Source organism: Myripristis murdjan, chromosome 19, assembly GCF_902150065.1.
Source record: "Myripristis murdjan chromosome 19, fMyrMur1.1, whole genome shotgun sequence".
NCBI lineage: Eukaryota > Metazoa > Chordata > Actinopteri > Holocentriformes > Holocentridae > Myripristis > Myripristis murdjan.
The window spans coordinates 20,764,019-20,791,504 of NC_043998.1; the positions used below are offsets into that span (position 1 = coordinate 20,764,019).

General features: G+C 41.1%; 2 protein-coding genes across 2 annotated transcripts; one reads left to right on the plus strand and one right to left on the minus strand.

Moving 5' to 3' along the window:
* The first annotated feature begins 956 nt into the window (after positions 1–956).
* Positions 957–5,163, plus strand: adoa (2-aminoethanethiol (cysteamine) dioxygenase a). The gene is made up of 2 exons (XM_030077089.1): positions 957–1,577; positions 2,425–5,163. Exons 1-2 carry the CDS (start codon positions 1,242–1,244, stop codon positions 2,881–2,883), a joined length of 795 nt encoding a protein of 264 aa, XP_029932949.1. The 5' UTR covers positions 957–1,241; the 3' UTR covers positions 2,884–5,163.
* An 8,192-nt stretch (positions 5,164–13,355) lies between these two features.
* egr2b (early growth response 2b) lies at positions 13,356–16,149 on the minus strand. Its single transcript, XM_030077085.1, has 2 exons — positions 15,784–16,149; positions 13,356–15,254 (listed from the first exon to the last, which is right to left on the minus strand). Exons 1-2 carry the CDS (start codon positions 15,953–15,955, stop codon positions 14,080–14,082), a joined length of 1,347 nt encoding a protein of 448 aa, XP_029932945.1. The 5' UTR covers positions 15,956–16,149; the 3' UTR covers positions 13,356–14,079.
* Positions 16,150–27,486: the final 11,337 nt, after the last annotated feature.

The following is a 27,486-nucleotide window of genomic DNA, read 5'->3' on the forward strand; positions in this document are numbered from 1 at the left end:
GTGATGACTCTCTAATCATAGAAAATAAATGGAGGCAAAAGGTTCATCTCTCAAAACAGTTTGGCACGCAGCTGGCATAAACTAATAATTGATCACAAATCATAATATCTTAGCAAACCATTTGTCAGAAAATCTGTCCGAAGATTAGGTTTTGGACATTTTGTTGGTAAAGATATTTGATGCAAGGACTTTGCTGCAAGATAAAGTCGATAACTGCTTAAATAAAGTTAATAACTTTACATGAGTGGTTTTAGCCTCTCAAACCATGCAAAACAACTCTCTACTTATCTAGGCTATCCATTATCTAGGGGCCTGACGTGTATTATAAAGGTTTCTACAGTCTCTATTGTATATACTTTTAATTTTAATTTTTAATTTTTTGTTTTTATTGATGATGCTGCTGTAACGTGTGAATTTCCCAGTCTGGGATCAATAAAGTATACCTATCTATCTATCTATCTACCTATCCTATCTATCTATCTACAGGTGTAGTTCTTTGATAGGCAGAATGAAATAAACATTGCCTTATGAGCTCAAAACCCATCCCTGGATTATAATTCCTTTAGCTTTCTCATAAACCCAATCATTATCTTAAAAGAGAAAGGGGAGTGAGAGAATACAGCATGAAAAAACTGACAGAGGATGTGATGGAGGAGGGGGGAGGGGTGCGGAGTTCAATGGCCTGTCTGGCCTTCCCCTCTCCAATGGTCATCCAGCCTCGGGGATTTCTGGGAATTGTAGTCTTTTGAATGCCACGCGACATTCATTTGATTGTTTTCGGGCACATCGGCATACATTGAAATCACACGCAATCATAAATCAATTTCGGTGAGATGACCTGGTGAGCGCGCACGCCACTGATGTTGCTCTCACGCACGAGCGACGCGCTGTTAGTCGCGGATGAGAACTGCAATATCCCATGCTGCCTCGCGTTTCATGCGCAGGCACCGTGAGCGCAGACGAAGAGGTGAGACGGGGTGGAAAATGACTGGAGGGAGGTTGCTATCTGGAGGTGGAATTATACTTTATCATCATGGAGTTCCTCATGTTTTCACGATAAACGCATTTTTATTGTGTTTGAACGTGGACTTAGCACGCCGGGGTGAACTTTGGTGAGATCCGGAAAGCTGCGGGGCGTTTGTTTTGGGCAGGGTCGTACCCTGAGCGGAGCCAGGGCAACACCGATAACCATTACGTTAGTTGGGTGTTTTTTTTTTTTTTTTTAATTTTCTGTAGCCAAAATGCCGCGGGACAACAAAACTCCTCTTATTCAGAAGATAGCCAGGAAAGCCTACTCCACCTTTAAAGACTTGAACAACTCCTCTAACGGGGACCACAAAGCCCTTTCGGATAAAAACAGTGAGCTCATCGCGTTAGTGACCGCGGTCAGAGCTGCCGACCTGAAAATTGCTCCAAGGAAAACGAAGGCTGGCTCCGGGGCGGCGGAGCTCCAGAGCCCCCCGGTCACCTACATGCACATCTGCGAGACGGACGCGTTCAGCATGGGCGTCTTCCTGCTCCGGACCGGCGCCTCCATCCCGCTGCACGACCACCCGGGCATGAACGGGATGCTGAAGGTCTGCAAACCTTTACACACTCTCTGCATGGCCTTCTCCAGCGCTGATAAGATCTGCATGGAGAGGACGTGACGCCAAACTCTTTTACGAAAAGCTGCCACTTTACTGTTCCCTTGCGTAAAAGACACTCCTTATGCCACCTGGAACATAGATTAAAACTCTTTACGAATCATCAAGAGCTTTTTTTCAATTCGGCATATAAATGGTAAACCAAGCATCACTTAACTGTAATAAAAAACAAACTTTTACGGGGGTGAGTGCTCGCTACCGCCCTCCATGGTGTATTTTAGTGGAATGGCGTGAGTACCTGTGAAAGTTGACATTTCATTGAACGAACTGCAGCTTGGTGTATTTGATTTATGCCGAATTGAAGAGTGGGTTGTGATGATTTGCTCGAGGTGTTTTGTTGTGTTCTGGGAGGTGCTCACTTTTACTGGGCAAGACGGCAGTGACTTGCCCGATTTCCGAATGATGTTTGTTGTAACACCATACAGAACAGGATGGTTCAGACCAGAACCCTCTGTAGACCTGTTATATAAATTAATTTTTTTTTTTTTTTACTCTATATTCTCATTCATATACAGATGAATAGATAAAGAATCAGAATTTTAAAGATTTTTTCCATTTATTCCACTCACTTTTCCAATTACATATTTCATACATTTGAAATTTTTATGTAATACAGATTCAGGGTTCATATTTTTTCTTTGTCTCTCTTTGTGCAACGTTGTAATCCATAGTTTACCCAGCACTTGCACATAGTCTGTGTAACACATTGTAGTGTTATTTTCCTCTGCAACAGCCCATTCATCCCACAGGATTCATTAAAGTTTCATCTTATGTTCAGGTGCTCTATGGGAAGGTGAGCATCCGGTGTTTCGACAAGCTGGAGGACAGCCTGACCGCCAAGACGCCCCCGCCTCTTTTTGAGCCTCCTCTCTCCCCGTTCCAGACCGGCTCCCTGCGGCGCTCGGTGCTCCGCTCCATCGGCGAATTCTCCGAGGAGAGCGGGCCGTGCCTCCTCACTCCTCAGCAGGATAACCTCCATCAGATTGATGCGGTGGAAGGGCCCGCAGCTTTCTTGGATATCCTGGCACCGCCGTATGACCCGGATGACGGGCGGGACTGTCACTATTACAAAGTCCTGCGGGTTGCGGAAGAAGCCGGGGCAGACGTTAAGGCCAATGAAGAGCAGCAAGGAGAGGAGAAGGAGAAAGAGAAGGAGATGTGGCTGCTAGAAATCCCCCAGCCAGATGACTTCTGGTGCGGTGGGGAACCCTACCCAGGCCCTCCTGTCTCTATTTGAATAAAACGTCCTATAGAAGGCAGAGGACCGCAGCATATAATAGTAATGTAATGATAAATGTGATACTCCGCCAATTCCCCAAAGGGAAATTCTTTTTTTCTCCAGCCCCCTTCTACAGGAAGGTCAGGGTCAAAACATGGAACTGGCAGGGATTCAGTGCCTTGCTCAGGGACACGACAGCAGGACAGATGCTTACAGACATGGGGCCTTGAACTCAGGTCATCTGGTTAAAGGACAGGTTCTCCAACCACCAGACCATCCTGACACCACAAACAGCATAAGGACCACTAAGTTGCCTTCTAAAACCCCCAGTAGCCTAACTGGGACAAGTGTTGCGTTCGTGGAAACATTTGGAATCAGTATTTGTGCCCTGTTGTCTGTTGCAGACCACAGTGTTGGCCTGTAAACATGTGATAATCATTGACCAAACACTATTTGCAGTGGTGGGATATGTTAAGCGAGGCTTCACTTGCCTTTTACACATCATTACATATGTTGAACATTTCACTCTGCCACGGAGGACTTCCAAACACTGACATGTCTTAATGCCAAAGCCTGTAACTTATGTCATCCTTCAGCCTTATTCGTGAATATTGAATGTATACTTGTGAAGAGTGTCATATTGTACACCCTCATGTCTTCTTCCAGAGTGCACACACACTACATTCTATTCATTTTGTTGTTTTGTTTTTAATTTATTCCAAAGAACATGGCTACACAGGCCTGAAAGGTATGGGGGAACACTGTTTTGTAAGATGGATTTACCACACAATTTATGAGGCAGTACATTCACTACCATGTCACATATTATTTCTCTTTATCTATGCAGTGATAAGGATTATATGATATTCATATTGCCCAGTTATGACGAGTGTGCATTAGAGATGTCAAGTTTGAAATGTACGATCGAATTGTTCTGGCACGTGATGTCACATCCTGTTTTGGAACGAGTTCTATACAGTTTTGAAACTTTAATCATGTGACTTATGATGTATGGGTTAAACATGGCAAAGCCAAAGTCTTTGCAGTTGGTTTGGACGCTGGGAATTTGGGACCAGTTGTACAAATGAAAACAAATGGGTGGATTTTCCAGCAAGAGATAAAAAGGAAAGGGTGTACGCTAGGTGCAAAAATTATATCTCTGTTTTGAATGTTGAAGATTTGTCACAGCTCTCATTCCAAAAATCTTAAGGTTTTAAGCCTCAGCACCGGAGCAACTGTTTTGAATTGGAGAGCAGATACTTCCTGCCCTTGCGTTGTAATTATTGTAACTTAAACTTGATCAGGTTGAAAGCAGCAAATCTGCAGTGTCACTTTTCTGTTAATTGGTCCACAGTAATAGAGATATGATTCTTATGTTTTACAATTAAAACGCAGAAAGGAAAAGAAATCAAGAAATGAATGAATTGAGTGAGTTTGCTTTTCCCAGGGTTCCCACACACCCACAAATTGGGAAACTGATAAAATATCCTGGAAATATTAGTGAGAAACTTAGTGAGATCCTGGAAAATTATATTCAATTATAAATAATATTCAGTGTTCCCCTCAGCTCACATACATATTTGTAGCTGCTGATGCCTTGTGTGAGCACCTGTTTGTAGCCAGCTAGTGCATTTTGGTGTTCTGCAGCATCACATGTATGAAAGGCCAAACATGCCTAGGTTAATGGGTTATTTTTTTTTTTTTTTACACGTTAACAACATGGTGGAAAAAATGCTCAAAATGTTTTGATAACATGTCATTTCAGGTGTCAGTTTTGCTCAGCTTTGAGCTATTTAGCCACTTTGTTCATCATTCTTAGATGACTTGTGAGCAACAGCTAACATGTAGATAGGTCATTGAATATGTCCTCGAAAAGTCCTGGAAAGTGATTTCCAAAAAAAGAGTGGGCATGTTGTTTTCCATTTAACATTCCAGAGAAGAAAAAAGCAAATTTGTAGCTTTTTGTTTGTTGTAAAGGTACACACATCGGCATGCCTCATGAAAAGTCCAGTCAAGAAACTGGTGTAAGAAAAGGAGAAAATGTGTAGCTAAATCCTGAAAAAAAAATAGTATCACTACGTGTAACTCTTGGTTAATATTTTTTAAATGTTGAGCAGCTTGATGAACCTGCCTGTATCACTCCTGTCTGTGTGTGAGCTTCAGTGTGTATCGTGAGCCTGTTTGGGCCCTACATTAGATTCCACACAGGTCCAAATCTATCTCAGTTCTCCTAATTGTTCTGTTACTCTCATGCTGAATGTACTTGGAGCAATAAACTAGATGTGAATATTCATGTCAGATCTTATTGCATGGTCTCTCTTTTACTCTGTCACCTCACAACACTGTGTTTAAATGAGAGAAGCCTCCACATGGTTTCACACTGCTGGAAGAGGAAAACGTGGCTTTCCTCAAAATCAGCTCCCAAGTGGTGTGTGTGTTTTTTTTCTTCTCTTTTTTTCTCGAATCCAGACAAGCTAAGTGTCTACTCCCCATCTCTGCCAGCAGCTAAATTGTTATGGCTGCCTTCCTTGATTCCCAGAACCCATTAATTTAATGGCTGATGATGTCAAATTACTCGCTGTTCCCTGCTCCGACCCCGCTATGCCGCTTACATACGGAAACTTTTTATCTCCCAAAAGCTCACTTTGATCGTGAGGCATGTGGCACGTTTTCATCTATCAGACTGAGCTCACAGGATAGACGGCTGTGCACGACCTATTTTATTTAACATACGTCCTCCATGGCAGGGTTCGACCCTGAGCACCCAAAGGTCCCGACAGCGGCCACATGTCCACCCCTGTCTCTGAGCAAGACAGTGAAGATTCCCTCTGAGCCCTCCGGTGTAGTGCGTACATGTTAATTTATCTCAGAGGGGGTTGTAAAACAACTAATGTAATTACACATTAACATGCTGACTGTGTGCTTGAAGCATTTTTCTAAACCTGAAACAACCTGCTAACATGACTAAAAGCAGCCTCTGTGTAGCATTACACAATATCAGGACCACCTGTTCTTTCCATCAAATAGACAGACCAGATGAAAGCTCACATCACTTTCTGTCTTTAACGCCACATGCCGAGGGGGGATATATTGTGGAAATAAAAAGCAAGTGGGTAGAGTAAATCCTTGAAAGAGTGTGGAAAGCCTTAACAATTGCGATGAGGATGATGTTGGAGTTGGTATGGCAGCATAAAAGTGAACAGTGTGACCATGATTTCCGGGCTTGACAAGATCACAAGTAAAAAAAAAAAAACAAAACCAAACAGAGGCCTCTGGAGAATTTCCAAGATTTAAGTGGTAAATTTATGAGAGAAAAAAAAACTCCAATTCATGAGAAAAAAAAAAACGTATAAATTCTGAGATTATACAGTCACAAATTTATGAGAAAAAAACTCAGAAAACTAATTTTTCCTCTACTCTGGGATTTAGTAAGAAAGAAATCCTGGTGATTTTTGCCCAGAATCACATTATTATCACCAGCATCCAGACTTTGCCATGTGCTTCCTTGGCCAAAAAAAAGAAAAGAAAAGAAAAGAAAAAAGAAATGAAATGAAAAAAGAAAACAATTAAAAAAAAAATTCACTTATATTTGTGATTTTATAATCTCTGAACTGAGAGTTTTTTTCGTGGAGAGTTTTTTCACTTGGCTTTATATATATTTTTCCCCATAATGATTCCAGTGCGCCGTCGTAGATAAAACATGAAAAATGACTACTGCAAACTCCAAACAAGACCTTGCAAATCATTCTTGAATTTGATGTCCCAGGTGAATGTGAGGATTCTGGACTAAAACAGGACTGTTCCAGTCTGCAGAATGCGAGGACATAGGTTGTGTGAGAGGTGTTGAATTTCAGTTATTTAATACTCAAAGTGTTGTGTCATCTTGTGAAGTGTTGTACCACAACATCATGCTGATGTTCAGCCTCTGAGCTCCCAGGGCAGCCAGCAGCTTGGAGCTCCATCAGGCAAACTCTCACTCAGTTTATTACCAGCTATGAGCACATGATTAGCCACAAGTAGGGTTTACGCTCTCAAAAGCCATTGGGCCTAATTGGAATTTGAGCAGGCATTTTTGTGGTTTGAGTGAGGTCAGGCTCAAGGTCTAGGCCCCCCCCACCCGCACCCCCTCCATGGGTGCAAGGGGCTGGAACCTATGACAGCATAAATTAATCCCAGTCTATCTTGCATGGGATATGGTTTTTTTTTTTTTTTTTTTTTTTGTGGTGCTAATTTGACTTAATTTGACTTAACGTACCCAAAACATGTAACATGAAAATTCCCATTTTATATTTTAAAATTTCACTCAAATAAGACCTGGAAAAATCATAGTAAAGTTCTTGGATTTTGATATCCAAGTGAGTTTGGGAACTTAGGACCAAAACAAGAATACTGAATAAAGTCTTGTGACAGCCAGGACTAAGACTGTATAAAAGGAATTTATTTATTTATTTGTTTGTTTGTTTGTTCTCTTAATAATTTATTTAATTTTTTTGTTGTTTTTTGGGGAGGAGGTTGCTTTTTTATGCTAATATTCTGGTCATTTTCTTGTAATTTGTACTCGCTTCTCGCTACTGGTCATTTCTTTCTAATTTGCTAATCACTTTTCCCCATGTTTTTGAAAGAAATTAAGTAAATTTGCTCAGGTTTCAAATGGTTAAATACCTCTATAGCATGTCTGATTTTCAAGTTGCCCACTATGCAGGTATAGGGTTCTTGTCTTAAAGCAAAAGTCTTCACTTGATGTCTGAGATTTGAAGCAAAGAGCTGCCCGTTCAGTGTGCCCTCTGTCTTATATTGACTGACAAAATGGACATTGTTCGGCCACCAAGCCAGCTGTGGAATCACTGAGGGGGCATCTGAAATGTGGCAATTTCTCAACTGCTGGAATCTGAAGGAGATGGAAAACTGAAGGGTACTATAGAAGCGAGGATGCTGTGCCACTTCATAGCCCTGAATAAGTCATCAGAGGGTCACTGCACTGCACAAAGAAGTCAACTGGAAGTTAAAAACTTTGAGGGGGGACGTCAGGACAGCAGGGTGTTCAGCCGATCTCTCGAATAAACAGAACAGCCCACAACCTCACTTCCCCTGAAGATAAACCACTCAGCTTCAGCTTACAAAAAAAAAAAAAAAAAGACCTGTTGTCACAAGGATGGGATTTTTCTAATTTTGTATCGGGATTACAAGTGTTTTTGGACCCTGACCTCCCATGGGTTCCTAATGAACATTCCCCTTTCCCTGCCTCCAACCCCTGCTTTATTGTTCTGTCCTGAGTGATTCCATCCTTAAAGTATTAAAATGACCTCAGTTTTGGATGTTTACTGGAATAGCACTTAACCTCGTGTTCAGGTGTCTTTAGGAAACAGAATCGAGTTCTGCTAAGGCTTAGTTACAGTCATTCCATAAATGCACAAATCATGCACATTGATCTGGATTTCTGCTCTTAGTGTTTTTTTTTTCATATCTTGACGTTTTACAGCATCTGACCATGACAGAATCAACAAGGCTCACTGTTACACAGAAAACTGCTCAAATTCAAAAATGAAAATGGACTTCTACAAATAACAAAAAATAAATTTAAATAAATATATAGATATTTCTTGAAGATTCAGACATAATTTTTCATTAGTTGGACAGACTGTGGGTGATTTAGATGATTTCACTATAAGTATACCTGTTTGTGGAAAGTCCTACAGTTGATTGGAACATTTCATCAAATAAACGTGATCGTAAACATATAAAGAAATCATAAAGAAATGATTCCAGTGAATTTCCTGAAAAGCACAGAGCAAAGGATGAAAGCCTTCCCCTAACCCTGCTTGTCTGCATTTGAGTCTTGAAGGCTTTTGAAGACAGAGAGTGAATACAACAGTGACTACAACAAAATACAAGAAAAAAAAACTTGAGGAGATCTGCTGGAGAACGTCAGCTTCCATGCGGGACAATGACCCCAAACCAGATCTAAACAGAAACTTCAGAACAAGCCTTCAGAACAAAAAGGTCAACGTACTGGAAGGGCCAGGCCAGACCTCAAAGCAATAGAGAATTTGAGGCGGGACTTGAAACTAGCTGTTAATTTCTGGTTCCCATCAAACTTGATCAGTCCTGGGTAATGTAGCCAAGAGGACTGGGCACAGCTCCTGATCCACATGTGCTGCGCTGATTAAGGCTTATCCAAACAGAGTCACTACTGCGATTCTGCCAGTGCTACTTCCATTAAAGGGACTGGAAACTCGAAAATATTTCTCCCATGTTTACTGATATCTGGGTGTTTCAGATAGAAGAAAGTAATGCTGGGCAGTAGCACCACATATAAGCACATATGATAAATTACTGTTTTAGGCATGAAGTCAATAACCCTCTCCTCTCCTGTGTTAAAAATCCAAAGTGCGCCAACATCACTGGATGTTTTGTAATGACGTAGTTTAGTTTGCCTCTGTGTAATGAGATTTATTTGAGATCCCCATCCTACACACACACACACACACACACACACACACACATACACACACACTTTTCAGGGTTGGAGGAGGGAACTGGGAATGCGGTCATGTAATAGCACTGCCTGGAGGGGAATAGTTCATATATCAATTATTCCGTTTTAACCCACAGAAACCGGTGCAAATTCATTTGATTTCTGTGAAAGCTTATTAGATAATTTATCAGATAATTAGTAACCTATGACCACAGAATAGCAAAAAACAAAAGTTTTAAAAATACAAGAAAACTATCCATAATTCTTTTTTAATTCCAATTTTATATTTAAAATTAAATTGCGAGACAATTCCAAATAATTACCTTAAAAATGTAAATAAATAAACACAATTGAAAACTACCTCCAGAGAATTTAGAAATAAAAAGAAAAGAAGTGAATTTTGTTTATATGGTGAAAGAAAATAAAAGCTGATCCCTGGGCTCCTGGGATTCTTTATGGTAAAAAAAATCTATTTTCAGTCTACAGTGTGAAGAGGTTAAACAGTGTTTAAATGTGCTGCATGTGGAATTTTCAACATCAGTATGCCATTGTCAAATTAATTGTGATATCTACATGGAAAATCCAGACATATGAGACATTGGTAAAGATAATTTGTTAGCCTCTTTCTTATTGTTAGTGCTAGAGTTTCATAAATTTGAGAACTTTTTGTCCCTCCTCCCATTTCCCGATGACATTGTCTGAATATCCTGTTTATCCTGCTGTATAGCATAAACATGTTACAAGTTATTTTACCAGCGGCCTTTCACTTTTTTTCACCCTCTGTCCTTGCCTTCTGTTTGAACAGTAAAGCAGTGTTTCATTGTGCTGTAAAGCGATGCAACAGTTTACCTGCCAGGTTACTGTCGGTAAACAATGAAAACATCAGTGTGGAGAGCAGAGGCTGTTCATCTTTAAGGGACGGGTCACTCATTTTGAAATGTTGATATTATTTCACTTCCCCTCCCAGCTGTTCAGTAGGACAGTAGTGGTGCTCTCTTCCTCTCATTGTTACTGAGTGCTGGATACTGGCTGGATGCTCCAAATGCTAACTGTTAGCCTCCTGCCATTCAGGTGCACTTCCCCCCAGCTAACATTCTTAAAACTAACTGCCTTAATCTGTCTAATCTTACTGGATGTACATAACGGGAAAAATACAGCTTTAAACAGTAATTTGAACCAAACTGTCAGCTGCATGAACTCAGTAGCTGCATGTGCATTTTGGCTTTGGAAAGCAACACTTGTAAAGTGGTGTTGAAGACCCCATTTTACTTTCTTGATTTGACGTATTTCCTGGTGAAACAGGATGTTTGGTGCAGGGAACGATCATCTGCAAGTGCAAACCAATAGGATATCAGTGTGGGGATCATTTCATGGGGACTTCAAACCTTCTTTAAATGGATTAAGGTGGTTATATTTAATGGGTGAACTGTCCCTTTAAATCACAAATTACCTGCGTTCATATAAAATATCTTCAAGACAATGAAGATATTCATGTCTGTGTTTTCACAAAAGCTCTTATTTGGGATTCTGACATATTGACTGCGTATCACTCCACCAAAGACACAGCAGTTTCTCTCACCCCTTCAGCCAGGTCAATGGCTATGCTTCCAATTAAATACAATTACAGTCAATTTCCAGTGTAAAGTGTATCAGTCCAGTACATCAGTATGAGGCATACTTGTGGTGCAGCTGGAACAAGAAAAGCCATTGTGCTGTCAGCTGCAAGGAAGAGATGCCAGAGTTGATCTGTGTGTCTTTTATCCCATTGTGCGCTGCTCCTCATGTATGAATCAGTTAAAGATTTAGTGCTCATATTCAGGAAATTTATCCTGTTCTGTCATCAAACAGGTACAGCGCAAAAGTGCTTATTCATTCAGACAATGAGACAAAGCAGGACTAGCAGTGGGCATTAAATATCATGTAATATAACATAAACCAACACAGTGACAGGGGGTGATGAATAATGGGGTCCTTTGTTAGGTTTTTGACTTTCTCCGGCATTAGCGATTTGTTCTTGTGGTCAAGTTAGTATCATTATCTTTGCCACAGTGTTTCTTAAATCTGTGGACCCTAAATGAGTCAAGGGACTGAGAACATGTTTATTCCAAGAGCATGAGTTCTGCGGTAAGACTATTTTTACTTGATTTGGTTGGAAAAAAATGTAAGAGGCTCTGCTTTCATATGTTTGAGCAACTCCAATCTCACAGAGACACTCATCCGAAAATGTATGCTTCTCTAGTTTGTTTTGAAAAATGAGAATTTTTTTTTTCTTTATGTGAATGTAGACAAAGGCTGTAAGGCTGCATCGCAATTCTGCATTGTACACACTCTATTCCTGAAACAAAAATCATGGTCATAAAATGTCAAAGCTTTCTTTGCACAAAAAGAACCACAAGGTAATCCAAAATCTGTTGAAAAATTTTTTGTTCATAAGATGTTTTTTTTCCCTTAATAATGTAAAGTTATGAACGGTGCCTGGCATCTTTCATCCGATGGCCTTCAGCAGAGTGAGCAGGTGTGTGTTCTGTGTGTCGCTGAGAAACTCTTTTACAGGGCGCAGGAGGGGCACCCAGTGTGCTGCTGTGCAGCTCGACCCCATGACCAGGAAACCACCCTGCTGCCATATGGGCTGTGGGAACTGCGAGGAAAAAAGGGCTTTTTACTCAAATGCCATTTGCCTTCTTGAATTTAAACAAGTTTCTTATTTCTAAATGCAGAATTCATTGATGGAAGATATCCACCTCAGAGAATCGGGTCCGTTCCAACACTTGATTCAGTAATTTATTAGCCAGAGCTGACCTAAATGTTACTATCTCATATAACAAATGAAACAGGTCATAGGTATGGGTGTAGAAGCTTAAAGAAAACAGTCTCATATCAAAACTTTTTCAGTGGGAATATTCAAATCTGTCCCCTTTTATCTAGATATAGAAAAAGAGAGTCATTCAAGGGTTTGGTAGATCTTGGTTAGGTGACTTTTCTGACTTGATCAAATCTAAAATCCCTTCTTGCCATTACTGTTTTGTGTTATTACACAGAACCCTTTTTGTTCAAAATGTACAGACTTTAGGGAAGTGAAAGGTAAATGGTTAGTCGCCCACTCCTGAAGGGTGATCGAGGAAAGGGTAAAGCATAGGTGATCAAGAAATGACAGTACAAATGAACTATGAAGTGCATAAAGAGGAAATGAAAAATGCATATGAACGCTATTTTTAGATAAGCAAGCCAGGGTGATAGCTCAGTATTGACTGACAATTGATTTTTCTACAGTAGCGGCACTAAACACCTTTATTTAATGTGGATCATGAGGCATTAAACACATTGGATTCCTTTTTAACTTGCTCCTAAAGCCTAACAGAAACATGCTGTTCACTGTTTTAATCAACTGAATATGTATATATATATGTTTTATTTCTTACACACCTGGGACTGATAATTTCATTTTTCTTCTGATTCCTCAAGGATATTTCTTTTCTGTCCCTTTTCTCTTCTTTTCTTCTAAATTGTAAAATGAAATCACATCTTAATAGGCAGGTCGGAGGTTGGTTCTTTCCACAAATTTGTCGAAAGAATGGCGAAATTGTACAGTCCAATAAACTCCAACTTTACTGCGGACAAACTGTGAATTTATTCTGATTTGGCTGAGCTCAAAACAAAATATTTTCATATTAGATCACAGAGCCTGAGGAGAGTTGCAGTTTAATGTTCCATTTCCGTTATCATGGCTTGCTGTTTGTGTAACCTTAGGTGATAAATAAAAAAAAAAAGTGAGTGGGTGAAAACTGAGTCAGAAATGGGTGACGCAACGTGGGACTTACCCACTTTTATTTTCCAACATCAGCACAGTTTTTTTTTTTTTTTTTAATTGGATACGTCTTTTTCTCCTTTCTTGGTATGCAGATTCAAGAGACTTTTGACCATCCGTCGGTTTCGACCCCTCGACCTTTTTGACGACACTAAATGCATCTCATAACCAATCACACAGATGCCACCACGTCTCTTACTCATCATCACGCATTTAATGAGACTCCAAAAACAACCACAACACAAACGTCAAGTCAGTATGAGTTCAACTTATTTACATCCCGTTTTTCTTTTACATGTGAACTACAACTTCTCAACACTTTGAGTTACACGACACGAAATGTGTACAAAAATAGAATAGATCCCATCTTTCCATATTAAACGACACATTTACATTGCATTCAAAGCGTCCTTGAATCAGTCAGTGTACAAAACAGACACAGAGCAAGGCACTAGAGGGGGAGTATAGCAATCAACAAACATGTTAGAATGAACACTTTGTCAATTCAATAACTTAAAACACATTTTCAAAAAGTTATTGCAGTTATTTCACATTTCAACGTGCAGCTTATTGCACGTTCACACCGTTGGCCATATTAGAAATGTCCCTTTTATATTACAATTATGGTCCTTGTATACTGTTATGAATTAATGGCTATATTTACTTGTATATTCAGTAGACTGTGCAGACAAAGTGCATTCGTGTCAGTCTTTCCATCCAGCCCAGTCCCTGGAACGAGGAATTGTGCTCAACTGTGCGTAATTGCGCACGGCTGCAGGTAGCTTGCAGCTTCTGTTTTTTTTACTCCCACCCCGGAGTTGCGGTCGCTTCCTTTAGTTCATAACAATATAAAAATCACTTTTGATACAACTGTTCATTCAGGGGTTAGTGTGCGTCACGCTACCGGTGTGACAACCGAGTTTTCCGGTAATAACTATGAACAAATCCCGTTGGTTGCGCTGATGCCGCCGGACGCCCGCTCCAGGCCAGAGCTGCTTGATGAAGAAGACGAGGAGGAGATGGTGGAGGACTTCCTCTCCTTCTGCCTCAGGTGGATTTTAGTGTGTCTCTTCCTCTCGTCGCTCCTGGCGAACTTGCGGCCGCAGAAATCGCAGGCGAACGGCTTCTCTCCGGTGTGCGTCCGGATGTGGGTGGTGAGGTGGTCGCTGCGGCTGAAGTTGCGCATACAGATCCGGCACTGGAACGGCTTGTGTCCCGTGTGGATCCGGATGTGTCTAGTCAGCTCGTCGGAGCGGGAGAACCGCCGGTCGCATCCCTCTGCAGGGCACGGGTACGGCCGCTCATGAATGGGCGTTTTGCTGGGTCTGTTCGGGTACTTTCTGGGCCGTAGGATTGGCCTAAGTGGCAGGTTCTGTGGGCTGTATGCAGAGGGAAGCCTCGCCGGCCCTCCCTCACAGCCGCTTCCACCTGGGCCACCCAGTGTAAAGTTTCTGATAGTGTTCAGCGGGGTCAGAGGTGGGGGGACGCGGAATGTGTCGAGCGGGCACGGGCCGAACGGTTTCCGGTCCGGGATGCCCGCCGTCTGCATGTCCCGCTGGCACGCCGGCTGGAAGAAGCCGGAGTAGTCAGGGATGATTGGGAAAATCCCCGGTGCGTCTGAGGTACTTGGCGGTTTGGGTGAAGAGTAGGAGGGCGGCGGGTAGGAGGCGATGGGGCAGGTAGAAGTGGACAAAAACGCTGAGGGGTCCTGGTAGACCTCCCCACAGCCAGAGGAGTAAGGAGGCGGGGGGGAGTAGAGGTGGTGATGGTGGTGGTCTATCTCTCCCTGGTTCTGAGCCGCCATCGTGCAGCTCAAAGCTCCGTTGGAAAAGTGATTGGGAGATCCAGAGGAAGCCGGGGAGGAGGAGGCCGAGGAGGAGGGAGGAGGAGGGGGAGGCGGCGGTTGGGCCATGCCGAAGATGCCCGCGGAGACGATGTTGATGACTCCCTCGGGGTTCCAGTTGCCCGGGTACTGGGAGTCAATTGAGAACTTTCCCATGTAGGTGAAGGTCTGGTTGCGGTGGGAGGAAGGCTGAGAGAAACCGCTGGAGTAAGAGGAGAGATCCAGCGACCGCTTCTCTGCGCTCATGTCTGCGCTCATCAGGCCATCTGCACATAAAAGCAAAACAACTCATCAGCAAGACGGACCCTTGAAGACGACAATTAACCTTTCGGCACGAGCAAGGAAATCGATTTTTAAAGCGGGAGAAAAAAAAAGACACAGCAGTCACGCTGGTGCGTCTCCGCTCCGTTACGCACGGACTTTGTCACGCTGATGTGCGTCCGGTGCGCTTCAGCACACAACTCTGTGAATTTTACAGATTGTCTATACATTTTACAAGTTGTTTTTATTAATGAAACGTATTTCGACCCCACGTTTGAGTGTGTATGTAATAACACTATCCAAATAGCTGACACGTTTCAATATTAGACTTTGTAAACTTTTTGAATAAGAGCTTCATAAAGCTGACTACTGCTGTAATTATTATTTCGAGTTTTAATAGCGACACCAAAATATATGCATATATTATGGGTGAAATAAAACTAAACAGGAGACAGACTACCTTGTACAAAACAGTAAGGCACATTTATTCTGAATAACTCAGGCGGTGACGACCTAAGTCTGGTCTCATCTTACCTGCTGCCCCGTTCATCTGGTCGTAATGCCCTCCCAGATCGGTGTTGGGGAAGATGGCTACGGAGGTTGGCAGGCTGGTGGCGATGTCATCCACAGAGTAAACGGTCTCGGCTACGGGGTGCGCGAATCCCCCGAGACTCACCGGGACTTTCTCCAAAGTTTTAGCCGTCATTGTGGGGAAAAAAAACTATACCGAGTCTGTTGTCTCTTGTCTGTTTTTCCTCCCCCACAATATCTGTCTGCCAGCCCAAACAAGTTTGTCACTTGAACAGGCTACCACTGCATTTCTCTTTCTACAACAGCACCAATGGGTGTGGGAAGGAGTCCGGGTATCTGATTTACTTCATGCGCTCTGATGGTGAAGTTACTCTGTACAGACACAAACACTGTTATTGGGAACAGGGGCCCTGCTGCTACTATGTATATATGGGGAACCTTTTGAATGCGCCGCCACGTCATTACCCAAATAAGGAGTGGGAGGGAGACGGGTAGAGGCGCTGCGATCCACGATTGGCTAGGAAACTCTGTGACGACACCAAAGGGAATCACTTGTCAATGGAGAACCCGCTTCTCCAGTGCAGATAAAACGGACTTTTTTCCACTCGCTGGTAAACTGTTAAAAACGTCTTTAAAGAAAGGTACTCGTGGAATCATGATTTAAACTGCATAACAGTGGGGTTACAAAACTGTAATGCCATCATTTTTCTTTATTATAGCCTACTCGTAAAAGTTTTTCAAGTCGACTGTTTCCTCTATCTAATCGCACTCCGACATTAAAAGAGGAATTCCGGTTGATCTCCTTAAGCCATAAAAGGGTTATCCGGTGAATCAAAAAACACCCCTGCGTCCATATTTGGCTGGGGATTCCGGAATATAAGCATCGAACCAATAAGCTGCCATGGCAAAACCACAATCAAATGAGAACAGAATCACGGAATTTACACCTATGGGTGCGCTAGGCTGCATGGGCTCGGAAACATTTGTCAGTCTCATTTGACTATGCTTTAGGAAAGAATATGTTTGGTTTACTGAGCAGTTATTTATAGGCTTGTTGTAGTTATTTATAGTCATCAGCAAGAGGAGATAATAGCATACCGGTAACTGAATAATTGAATAAAAATCATCACCGCATCTGAAAAGTGGAAACAATATTTATGTTTTTATCATTTCTAACTTAATTTATTCCTCATGTATTATAACGTGATACATGGTAACAGTATAATTGTCAAATCGAGGTTACTAAAACGAATAGACTATTTGAACCTGCTGATATATTTTACCCTTATAGGCTAATTATTGTGATTTCTGGTTACTGCTCTGACCTGTTTTCCCCTTAGGGAAGTGTTGCCCTCCTGTGGCCTCATTAGGAACTCTCTCTCTCTCTCTCTCTCTCTCTCTCTCTCTCTCTCTCTCTCTCTCTCTCTCTCTCTCTCTCTCTCTCGCAGGTCACAGAGTTGTTCTGCTGGTCTGTTTGATGGGTAAAGTCCCGTCGTGGGTGGTGGACAAAGTTGACAGACAGAAAACAGAAAATATTGGGGTGCTTGGGTGGAATAGAGTTTCCATCGTGTGTGTGTATGTGTGTGTGTGTGTGTGTGTGTGTGTGTGTGTGTGTGTGTGTGTGTGTGTGTGTGTGTGTGTGCGCGCGCGCGCGTTTGCTGCGCGCCTGCATCAAACAATCAGCACCGTGTTGCTGTAATCTAAATATAGAGTTATGACTCAAGATTGGTTGTCACACTTTTGAAAAAGTCCAAAGCGCTGCTCAGGGGAAGAACTCTCACTGCAGGGTCAAGTAGAGTGAGGTGCCGCCTACAGACAACAACCTGTTGATTACAATAATAACATCAAGACAACCACTACCAGTAACAACAACAACGAATAATAATAATTATTATTATTATTATTATAATTATAATAATAATAATATCTCTGCTACATTAACAGTTCCACTACTAATAATAATACTACCGTTATTAAACGTACACACTTTTTTGTTGGTTTTTTATTCCAATTTCTGTTTTATTTTGTGAGGCACTTTTGAACTAAGTACTTCTTACTACTACTACTACCACTACTATTACTAATAGAAACATGAATGCGGATTCTAATTTTAATAATAGTATTGCTACTGTGCTGCTACTACGAATATACTAATTCTACTTCTACTACAGCTACTACTACTACTACTACTACAATGCTAAATCTAATACTAATTCTAAATCTAATACTAGCGCTGCTACAACTACTACTACTACTATACCACCACTACTGCTATTTCCCCTACTACTATTACTATAGTGGTAGTACTATGCTACTACTTGTACTGTTCTACTAGTAATACTGATGCTATTACTACTACTATAATACTTGTATAATTATAATACCTATTCTAATTCTAATCCTAGTACTACAACTACTACTACTGATACTACTACTATTACTATACTGTTACTGCTACTAAGACTGTACTACCATCTCTATTTCTACCACTGCTGGAAGTAACAGTAGCAGTATTTGTAGTAACTATGAATATGAACAGCTGTGGCCTCAAGGTTAGAGAACGAGCATGTTAGTGGAAGGTCGCCGGTTCGATCCCCTGACCAGCAGGAAAATTTGAGTGCGGTGAGTAAATGAATAGCGCTCTCAACCAGGCTGATGTGCCCTTCAGCAAGGCACTGAACCCCCAACAGGGCAGACTGTGGCTGCACTGGGCAGCTGGGCAGGGCATAGCCGACTACCCTGGCTAAATAAAACAGCAATAATAGTGATAATTTGAAAGGAGTAAGAAAGGCGATAAATACAATCAGTTATACTCTTTCTTTAAACCTGTTTACGTGTCTTTACATTGAACAAATGGTTTGACTAATGAAACATTTAATTGTGCTTTATTTTAAACAGCCTCTGAGCATTGTGTCCACACACATTCCTCACATTAATCAATGAATTGGTCAATAAACTCTGTCAATAACAGCTCTATTCATTTAACACATGTCACAAGCCTCTGTGTGGCTGTGTGTGTGTGTGTGCCTATCTGCATACCTGTCTGCTCCACTGTGTGTGTGTGTGTGTGTGTGTGTGTGTGTGTGTGTGTGCATTGTGATTACCTTCAGTGGGGATATGACTTTGAATTAAACTGCTCATTCATTGTCCAATGGCATTTGACTGAAATAGGTGGGGCCCTTTGCTTTGGGTGAAGGCCTACTAGGCAATACAACACGCAGGGAAAATTCCCCATTATTTCCCCATCTATTCTCCCTAAGAGGTATGACCTATAAACCGGCGCCTGTATTAAAAAAATGCACTATCAAAAAGGATGTTATCCACCTCCAGAGTGTGGGATGTCACACTGTAGCAGAGAAATGAAATCATTTTGAATAAGTCATCCAATGACCTCAAATGACTTCCTGTGGTATAGTATAGATTTGCTGATTAACTCAGTGTTGTTTGTAAAGGCCTGCAGGTATACATGGCACTCTCACATCACATTAGCTGTTTATAATGTCCATTATAGTGGGATATGATATTTTAATTTCATTATTCATTAGTTTACCTGAATAGGGACAATACAAATTTACATACAACATTTTGTTGGATTACACAAGAGATTATAGCTAGTGTAAAAGAGGTATCTAGTTGAGCATTCGCACAGCAAAGCAGAGTATAGGCATCTCTTTTTTGATATGTAGAGTGTGTTCTCTCACCAGCAGGCCTAAACTGAGCCTGGGAACTTTTCAAACATCTCATATAGAGGAAAAACACACTTTCTGTATTAGTATGCTTCAGCCGTAAAAAGAAGGAACGTGTGTGCTACGTTCCAGAGATGTCGTGCCCTGAAAAATCCAACACGCTGATCCTTCAATTTGAAATTCAAAACGGTAGATTTTTCCACGTTTAGGTTTCCATGATCTAATCTGATGTCTTTTTGCATATTTAGATTCTGTAAAAATGCACGTCCATTTGATTTTCAGCCTAGCATGACTTTAATACGCCTGTGTGATCGGTTAAATATGTAATTGTAAAAGGCCAAGTCATGCTTATAATAGCTAACATTCTATGCTAACTCGCTAACTTTTCCAAATATCATTAACTCAAAATTAGCTATGGCACAGTGCACAGAATTTCACTTGGGGCGAATCTACTTTTTTCCGGTGTCCGTGTTTCTTTTCGGGTGTTTCTATTCCGCTAATTCCAGCTCTGAATGATTTTCACCCAACAAAATAACACAGAAAATAAAATCAAAGCTTGCCAATTCCACTCGGGTCTGCATATCAGCCCACAGGCTAGTTAGGCTACAGCAAACCCTCTTCTGAACTAAGACTACACCACTGGCACGAAGTTGATATGAGAGATAATAGAATTGTTTTCTAGCCTACTTAAACTGTCACATACAACATCAAGGCAAAACCCACACTGGATACAGTTTGCTTTTATAGCCCACGTACTGTGAGCTCCCTTTCTCCATGTGGGAGTACAGCAGCAGGGGTGTGTGCATGCCTATTTGTGAGTGTATGTGTGTGTGTGCTGGGAGGGGGGGGGAGGGGGGTGTAGTGAGAGAATGAGTGTGCAACAGTGAGAGAGCAAATTTGGTTTGAGCCTAAAAGCTCCTCCACCTTCAACTGACAGACTGTAAAGCACCAGTGGAGTAAACTTCCCACATATGAGAAGTATTGCACATTATGTTGGACTGCTCCCACATACGTACTTTTCACTTGTATTTTCTGACCTACAAATGCGCTTAGACAGATATATGGAGCTGATGATAGTGTTTTATTAAATATCACAAGTCATTTAGACGCTGTTTGTTGTGTCATCCACCTCTGATTGATGGAGCTCACAGCCACAGAAAAACAGCCTGGAAAATTTGGCAGTGACATTTGATTTTCTCTCTTCATTTATGTTATGTAGCATAGTCGTGGTGCTGTTCCTCTGGATGCTCGAATGCTAAATGTTATCCTCCTGCCATTCTTGAAAATTTATATCACTCAAATTCATAAATGCATGAAGTATGAGCAGGACTCCCTGGAAGAAGAGACATTGTGTCTCAATGGGACCTTCCTGGTAAAATAAAGGATAAATAAATAAATGAGTTTGATGATTTTTTTACAGCCCCGAAAAGGCATAATAATGTTGATTGTTTAGGACAAACTGTATCAGCGGTAGAAGTATAGTTGTCTTGTGCAGCCTAAGCTTTCTGTGGTGTGGCTGGCAGGTTCTTGAAAGGTAGGTGAAACATGAGCAACAGAGAGGAGCAGAAGAAAAGAAGAGGTTAGTTACAGCATTACTTGCCAGTTATCTTTTACTACTCAGAAGAAAGTTGTTATTTTTGTCCCCCGACATGCGTACACGTGTTCAGTGACAACAAATGATTGCTCAAGCGAACTCAAGCGATCTACTTGCATCTCTGTGGTCGCTACTGCTCTGTGGTGATACAGGAAGGGCAGAAGTTACCGGAAAAATACAGTATAATTTTAGCAAAACTATTGTTCATGTGTATACTGACATGCAATTGAGTTTGCTAGTTCAAATCCAACACTGAAAAAAATAATATGTATATGTAATATGTAAAATATATATATAATAAATATATACATGTGTGTGTGTGTGTGTGTATAGATAGATAGATAGATAGATAGATGTACAGTATATATACACATGGTGGTATCTATATATTGGTGGTAGTGGTGGTATCTTCCTGGTTACTGGCTGGATGACTGGACTTCCTCCCAGCTAATATTCAGAAAAATAATTGGCTGAATCCATTCAAATTGTTAAAAAAAACAAAACAAAAAAAAAAAAAAAAAACAAAGTTTCCATCAGTCTGAGTTTAATGATGTGTAGCAGTCATATATGCATTTTTGTGTTGGAAAGCGACACTTGTAAAGTGATGTTAAACCTTTGAAAGTCCACCTCAGTGGCAGGAGGCTAACAGTTAGCATTTGTAGCATCCAGCCTGTATCCAGCACTCAGTAACAATGAGAGGAAGAGAGCACCACTACTGTCCTACAGAACAGCTGGGGGAAAGTGAAAGTGATCACATTTTTTGAAATGGGTGAAGTATCCCTTTAATAGTTCAACACTTAATGAAACAATAAATGATACATCTAAAGGCAGCAATGTATTTCATTAGTGTGGGTTTCAGTAAAGATGTCCTGTAATAGTGTAAATGTTGTCTCAGAGACTCTGACAAGGATGCTCTCGGAGAAACAACGAACAAAATGGTTTAAACATACTTAAATGGATTATTGGAACAAAACATTGGCTATTGGCAACTTCAGTCTTAAAGTAGCAGTAATAATGGTCTTTAAAAGAATTGGTTGGTAGAACCCCACCTCCTGATGTCGCTGTAGCAGATGTGGTTTTGCATGCTCTTCCACAAGAGGAAACCCTGCAGCACGACTGCAGGGCTGGCTGTTTCCCCTGCACCAACAGTGAGCAAAACGTTTGAGGTGACCCATAACCCCATAATATCTACATTGATATGCATATTGGTTTAGGTATATACATATGTAGATATAGATATGACATGGTTGGAGAATGTAAAAAACACAGTATACTATATTGTCACTGTAACTGCCATAGTGAAAGGTGCTTGGATCCATTCTTGCAGCAATATTCATTCGTATAACAATATGCTGTGTATGTTGACCATAAAAGCCTTGATATGCTTAAAATTTAGTTTTCAGCAAGAATGGGCAGTAGTAAACAGGAAAATCAATGTGAACAGCAGAGAGACTGGTAAAACAAAAAATCAGTATCAAGACAAATGCATACATAAAGAATCTGGGTCCAAGTGCATTTTATTATTCTGTATTTTGTTTGGATCATGCTCTGCATTAAATATGTTTTGTCTTTATGCAGAGGAAAGAAATCATGAGCCAGAAAAATGCTGGTGAAAGTAAATGGCTGGGTCAGCATTGCTAAAGCCAGAGATGGCCTCTAGGCAATAAGGTGCCATTTTAACTGCTATTTTCAGGCTTAAATCATGTAAATCCCCTGCTCTCCTTTCTGTCATTAACCCACAGCAGCATCCTGGTGGCCCTAACACGTGCTCTTAACTTTGTGGCTTAATACCTCACCCACATCACTCCTACCCCATCCTCTATCCTTCCTGTAGTATACATACAAATATTTATATATATATATTGTGTCTAATAAAGCAAGAATGACAGAAATAATCCTAAAACAGAAAAATAATCCACAGGCAGCCTATCATCCAGCCCATCCAACCTCTCCCTCCACAATAGCCAACATTAATCCTTACAAAACAACTAACATCTTTCCTATCCTTAATAATAAGCCTATTAAAACAATTCATCTATTCAACGCTAAAAAAAATACATATATATTTTTAGAAATATGTCAGAGTTTTTTTTTTCATTAGATAGCAGATGCCCACTTGTTAGTGTGAGTTTCAAGCCCTCCAACTACAAAATGCTCCAAAATGAGACAAAATATAAAATATGATAAAAGCTGAACTTTATCTACCCCCTATAGCAAATTTGAGCAACAGATATAGGATAGGGCACAAGAAAAAATATTAATATGATCAAAACAAATGGCTGCTAATTAAAAATAATATAGCTAACGTTTGAATGAGCATACTGAGGCAAAAAAAAAAAAAAAAAGTGCACAATATGAAAACATACCAAAAATGGGGAAGACTGTATGCTACTGTATATGACATGACTTAATGTGGTGTGTTCTTGTTTGTGTGTCCTTTCCTGATCAGGTTCACAGGCCTTTTAAACCAACAGAGATGCAGCTCCATTCCAGTTCAAGAACCTATTTCTGACCAAAAATAAACTGGAACCCACAAGTTTGTTTCCCAGCTGGAACTGAAAAGTAGTAAGTAACAAGAGTGGGTCTGTTTTATTCTACATGGAAGATGAAGACGATGGAGAGATGGGAGAGCATGCAGTTGTCAGCCGAGGAAAATTAAACTTTCACTTTCAATTTGGACATCTCATGAGTTTCAGGAAAAGATGGAACTGCTAGGAAAAGCAAACTATAGCTTGAAATTGCTGAAGAGTTGGTGAAGGCTGGGCTCATCAGAACCCAAGGCCAAATTATCACTTAAAAAACTGAAGGGATACAGGGACTCATGAAAAGCGGTGTTGGATACGGTAATATAGGTCAGTATTATGAACTCATGCGGCAAACCAGCAGACTGAGGCCGAATTTCAGCCACAGCAATGCAGGAGTCAGTGGCCAGTGACCCGGCTACACCTCCATCACACTGGTTCTAATAAAACTCAAATGCAAACACGGACTGGTTCACTAGTCAGCACCTTGGATCCAAGACTTCTGAATGAAACCAGTTCAAGAACCAGAAGTGTTTTGGTCAAAAAGAGCTTTCCTTCATCTGTGTTTATGTTGCCTCTGCTCAAACTGCTGCTGCTGAGCTAAAAAATCTGCAGCCAAAATTCAAACCCACAACACATGCACATGCTACACATTTCATCTGAGGCATTAAGCTGACACTTTTATTCAGAACAGCTTACAGTGAGCAGCTCAGGGTTCAATGCCCAGCTCAAAGACACTTCAGGACAGTCTTTCTAACCACTAGGCCATTGCCCACAGGGAAGAACGCCAGTCTCATTTTTCTTTAGGGGTCAATCATTACTCCATTTCTGAATGAAGTCACTGCTTTTAAATCCATAATTCTTTCTTTAAAGCAGCTTTCCTCCTACCATGACTGTCAGCTTTGTTGCTTCACAGACCGACAGCTTTCATCACTTGCTGTGTGAAACATGAAAGACAAGTAGAATTGCTCTGATATTGGTCCAAGACACAGAGAGAGAGAGGACAAGAAGAGAATACCCAGAGAGGCAGAGAAAAGAAGAAAGCTCTGGAGAGGTGAAACCTCCCTCCTACAGTTCTCAGATGCCTTGAACTAGTTTGGCTGGGGCAATAGTGAAAGTGTTGCTCTTAACATTTATAATGTTGTTCATTGTTATTCAAGATACTGCATATTATTCAAGATAGTCACCAAGTGAACAAGAAATTGTATAACTAGAACATTTTGGCATGTACTTTAATCACATTTTTGGGGGGTAGTGTAATGTTTATACTCCACCTTTTATAATAAAAATATACAGACAACAGAGATTCAAGTGAATTATGTGGCAAAATAGTCTATAGATTAGCCTTAGGATTGGAGTTAATATTAAAACTAAGGCAAAGTTAGGGGTGGGGTTAATCGGATCAGGTTAAAGCAAACTTGAACTGAAGTGTTGGGTTGTCTAGTTGCCTGGGTGTGATATGAGTCCACATGGTGGTGAAATCTCCTTTTTAGTTGTTCTGTGCTCCTCTGGGCTGCTAATCCACAACACTAGTCATATCTCTCCATAGCAAAACAGCCCCCAATTAACACTTTTAGCACATGAACAGGTACCAGGTCTTGTTTGTTGAGTTATGATCTACTTTGTTTGCATATACATTCATGTTAAAAGTGTTATTTTGGGTCACCGGTGGGGGGCTCGAGCCGTGTGCCGCGGCTTGGTCCCGGACGCGGTGGCCGGGGTTTGGGGTCCTTTTCTCTCTCTCTCCTCTGCCTTTCCTGTCTGTCTCCACTGTGGCTGTCAAGTAAAGCAGAAATGCCACAAAAAATAATCTTTAAAAAAAAAAAAAAGTATTATTCTGGGAGCCGTTTTGCTGCATTATGGAAGTGAATGAAGAGATACCAATGTATTACTTTGGAATAGCTAGACAACCCAACACTTAACACAAGTTCAGTTTTGTTTTAAGGTTGGGGTTAAGTGTTAGGCCGAGTTCAAGTTGAGGTTGTAATAGTCTGTGTGGTCACATCTCGAGGCATTAGCAGACGCATAGATGTGTGTGTGTGTGTGTGTGTCTGCTGAAACACTGTGTAGCAGATTGTCACCGGTCTGCTTTGCACACAGTTAGACGTACACCACAAGAGCAAACCCACACACGCACACACAACAAACACACACTGAGTCAGTACTTGCTCATCTTCTTTCTCTCTGCCTCACTTTCTTGCTATTGATTGACTTCCATTCAAATTTTTCTTCGCATGAAAAGGAAGAAATTTCTGTTGCCAAAGCAATATCTAACCAAGTGAGACATTATCATTATAGGCACATAAAACAGTGTTATTGGCAATGATACAATTCATTTTTAATTCACTTTGACACTGATATGTAGGATGTAAATTATAGAAACAGAATGGGAATATACAGACACTGAAGCCTCCCACCCTTGTAATATTACCATGTTGCCACCCCTGTAAGGTTCCATGGTAAAGTGTCAGAGCCGTAGCAGTACAGTCATCCTATCCATTCTCATCTTCCACTGCTGTACACTACGACCTGCTGACTGCTGCTGTGGTCTGACTGATAGGTCACACAAAACAACACTGTTCCACTGTGGAAATATCACCCTCTCTACTTTGCTGTGTCTCTGTTTTATTCTTCTCTTCTCTTCTCTTCTTTTATTTTTAAGCCACTTCTACCACAGTCTGGTCTAAGATGTTCTTGCCTGGCCTGGCCCAGTTTGGTTCAGGCAGGAACCGCTCCCACGATGCATCGGGTGGAAGGTAAGGAAACATCCCGGACAGGTCCCCAGTCCATTGTAAGGTCTGAACGCTGAAAGTGTCGGCACAAAATAAAAGATGTGAGTTCTGTCTTCATCATCCACCAAGATTTGAGAGTTCCTAAAAGTTGAGTTAAAGTGGAGCTTCAGGAACACCATAGGAAAAAAAATCATGATTTGATTCGGTATCAAAAAGATTTGACATTTAGAGATTTCTGTGAGAATTGCATTTTTCCTACACTGCACAGGTAATTCTGTTCTGGGAATGTGTCAGAAACTCACCCTTATTGTCAGTCTACCTGGAAAACCAGACTTCTTCTGAACGGCCTCGCTTTCTAGTTTGTGGCTGTAAAGTGTCATGAGGTTGTGATTATCCTAGAGGTCACTATAGGTCATTTTATACAGTGATGTCATGTTTGAAAAAAATGCTCTGACTGCAGTGAAATGGCTGCTATGGGGGCGAACATCATCACACATGAATCAGATGTGGCTCATTGAATCCACAAGAGTCTCCAGTCAAAGCCAACTGATACGACTCCAAGGCTGTTTAGACCCCAGTCTGCACAAACACACCATTTTACAACAGGCCACAAGAACACATGTGGACTGCAGGGTTTGTGGCTCAAACTGCTTTTAGAACTCATTTTCATTCAGATATCTTGAGGTCAGATGTCAAGGGACATTTTCCCCTCTCCAAAATCAGCCTAACTTTGGAGTGATATTTAGCCCCATTGCCGACAATCTAGCATAACATTTGCCTTATTACACCCTTCGTTTGATATGATACCAGCATCTAGTTTTAAAACTGAGCCCACTACAGCCTTTGAAAGACAGTGTGTTGGCCAAAGATGCCAGCATCCCCGTCAGAGTTTAAAATGTTAAATGGAGGGCACACACACACACACACACACACACACACACACGTACACAAACCTGCCAGTCAGAAGCCAAAATGTTTTCCTTGCTAATATCTAATCACATGTGACTAAATGGGAGTAGCGTTTGACAAAGATGTCAAGGCCACAATGATAGCCCAGTGCTAATGGTGAAGCCCTTTAAACATCCTCCCAATGCCTGAACACACATAATAATGAGACACACACACACACACACACACACACACACACACACACACATAGAGATTGCATATAC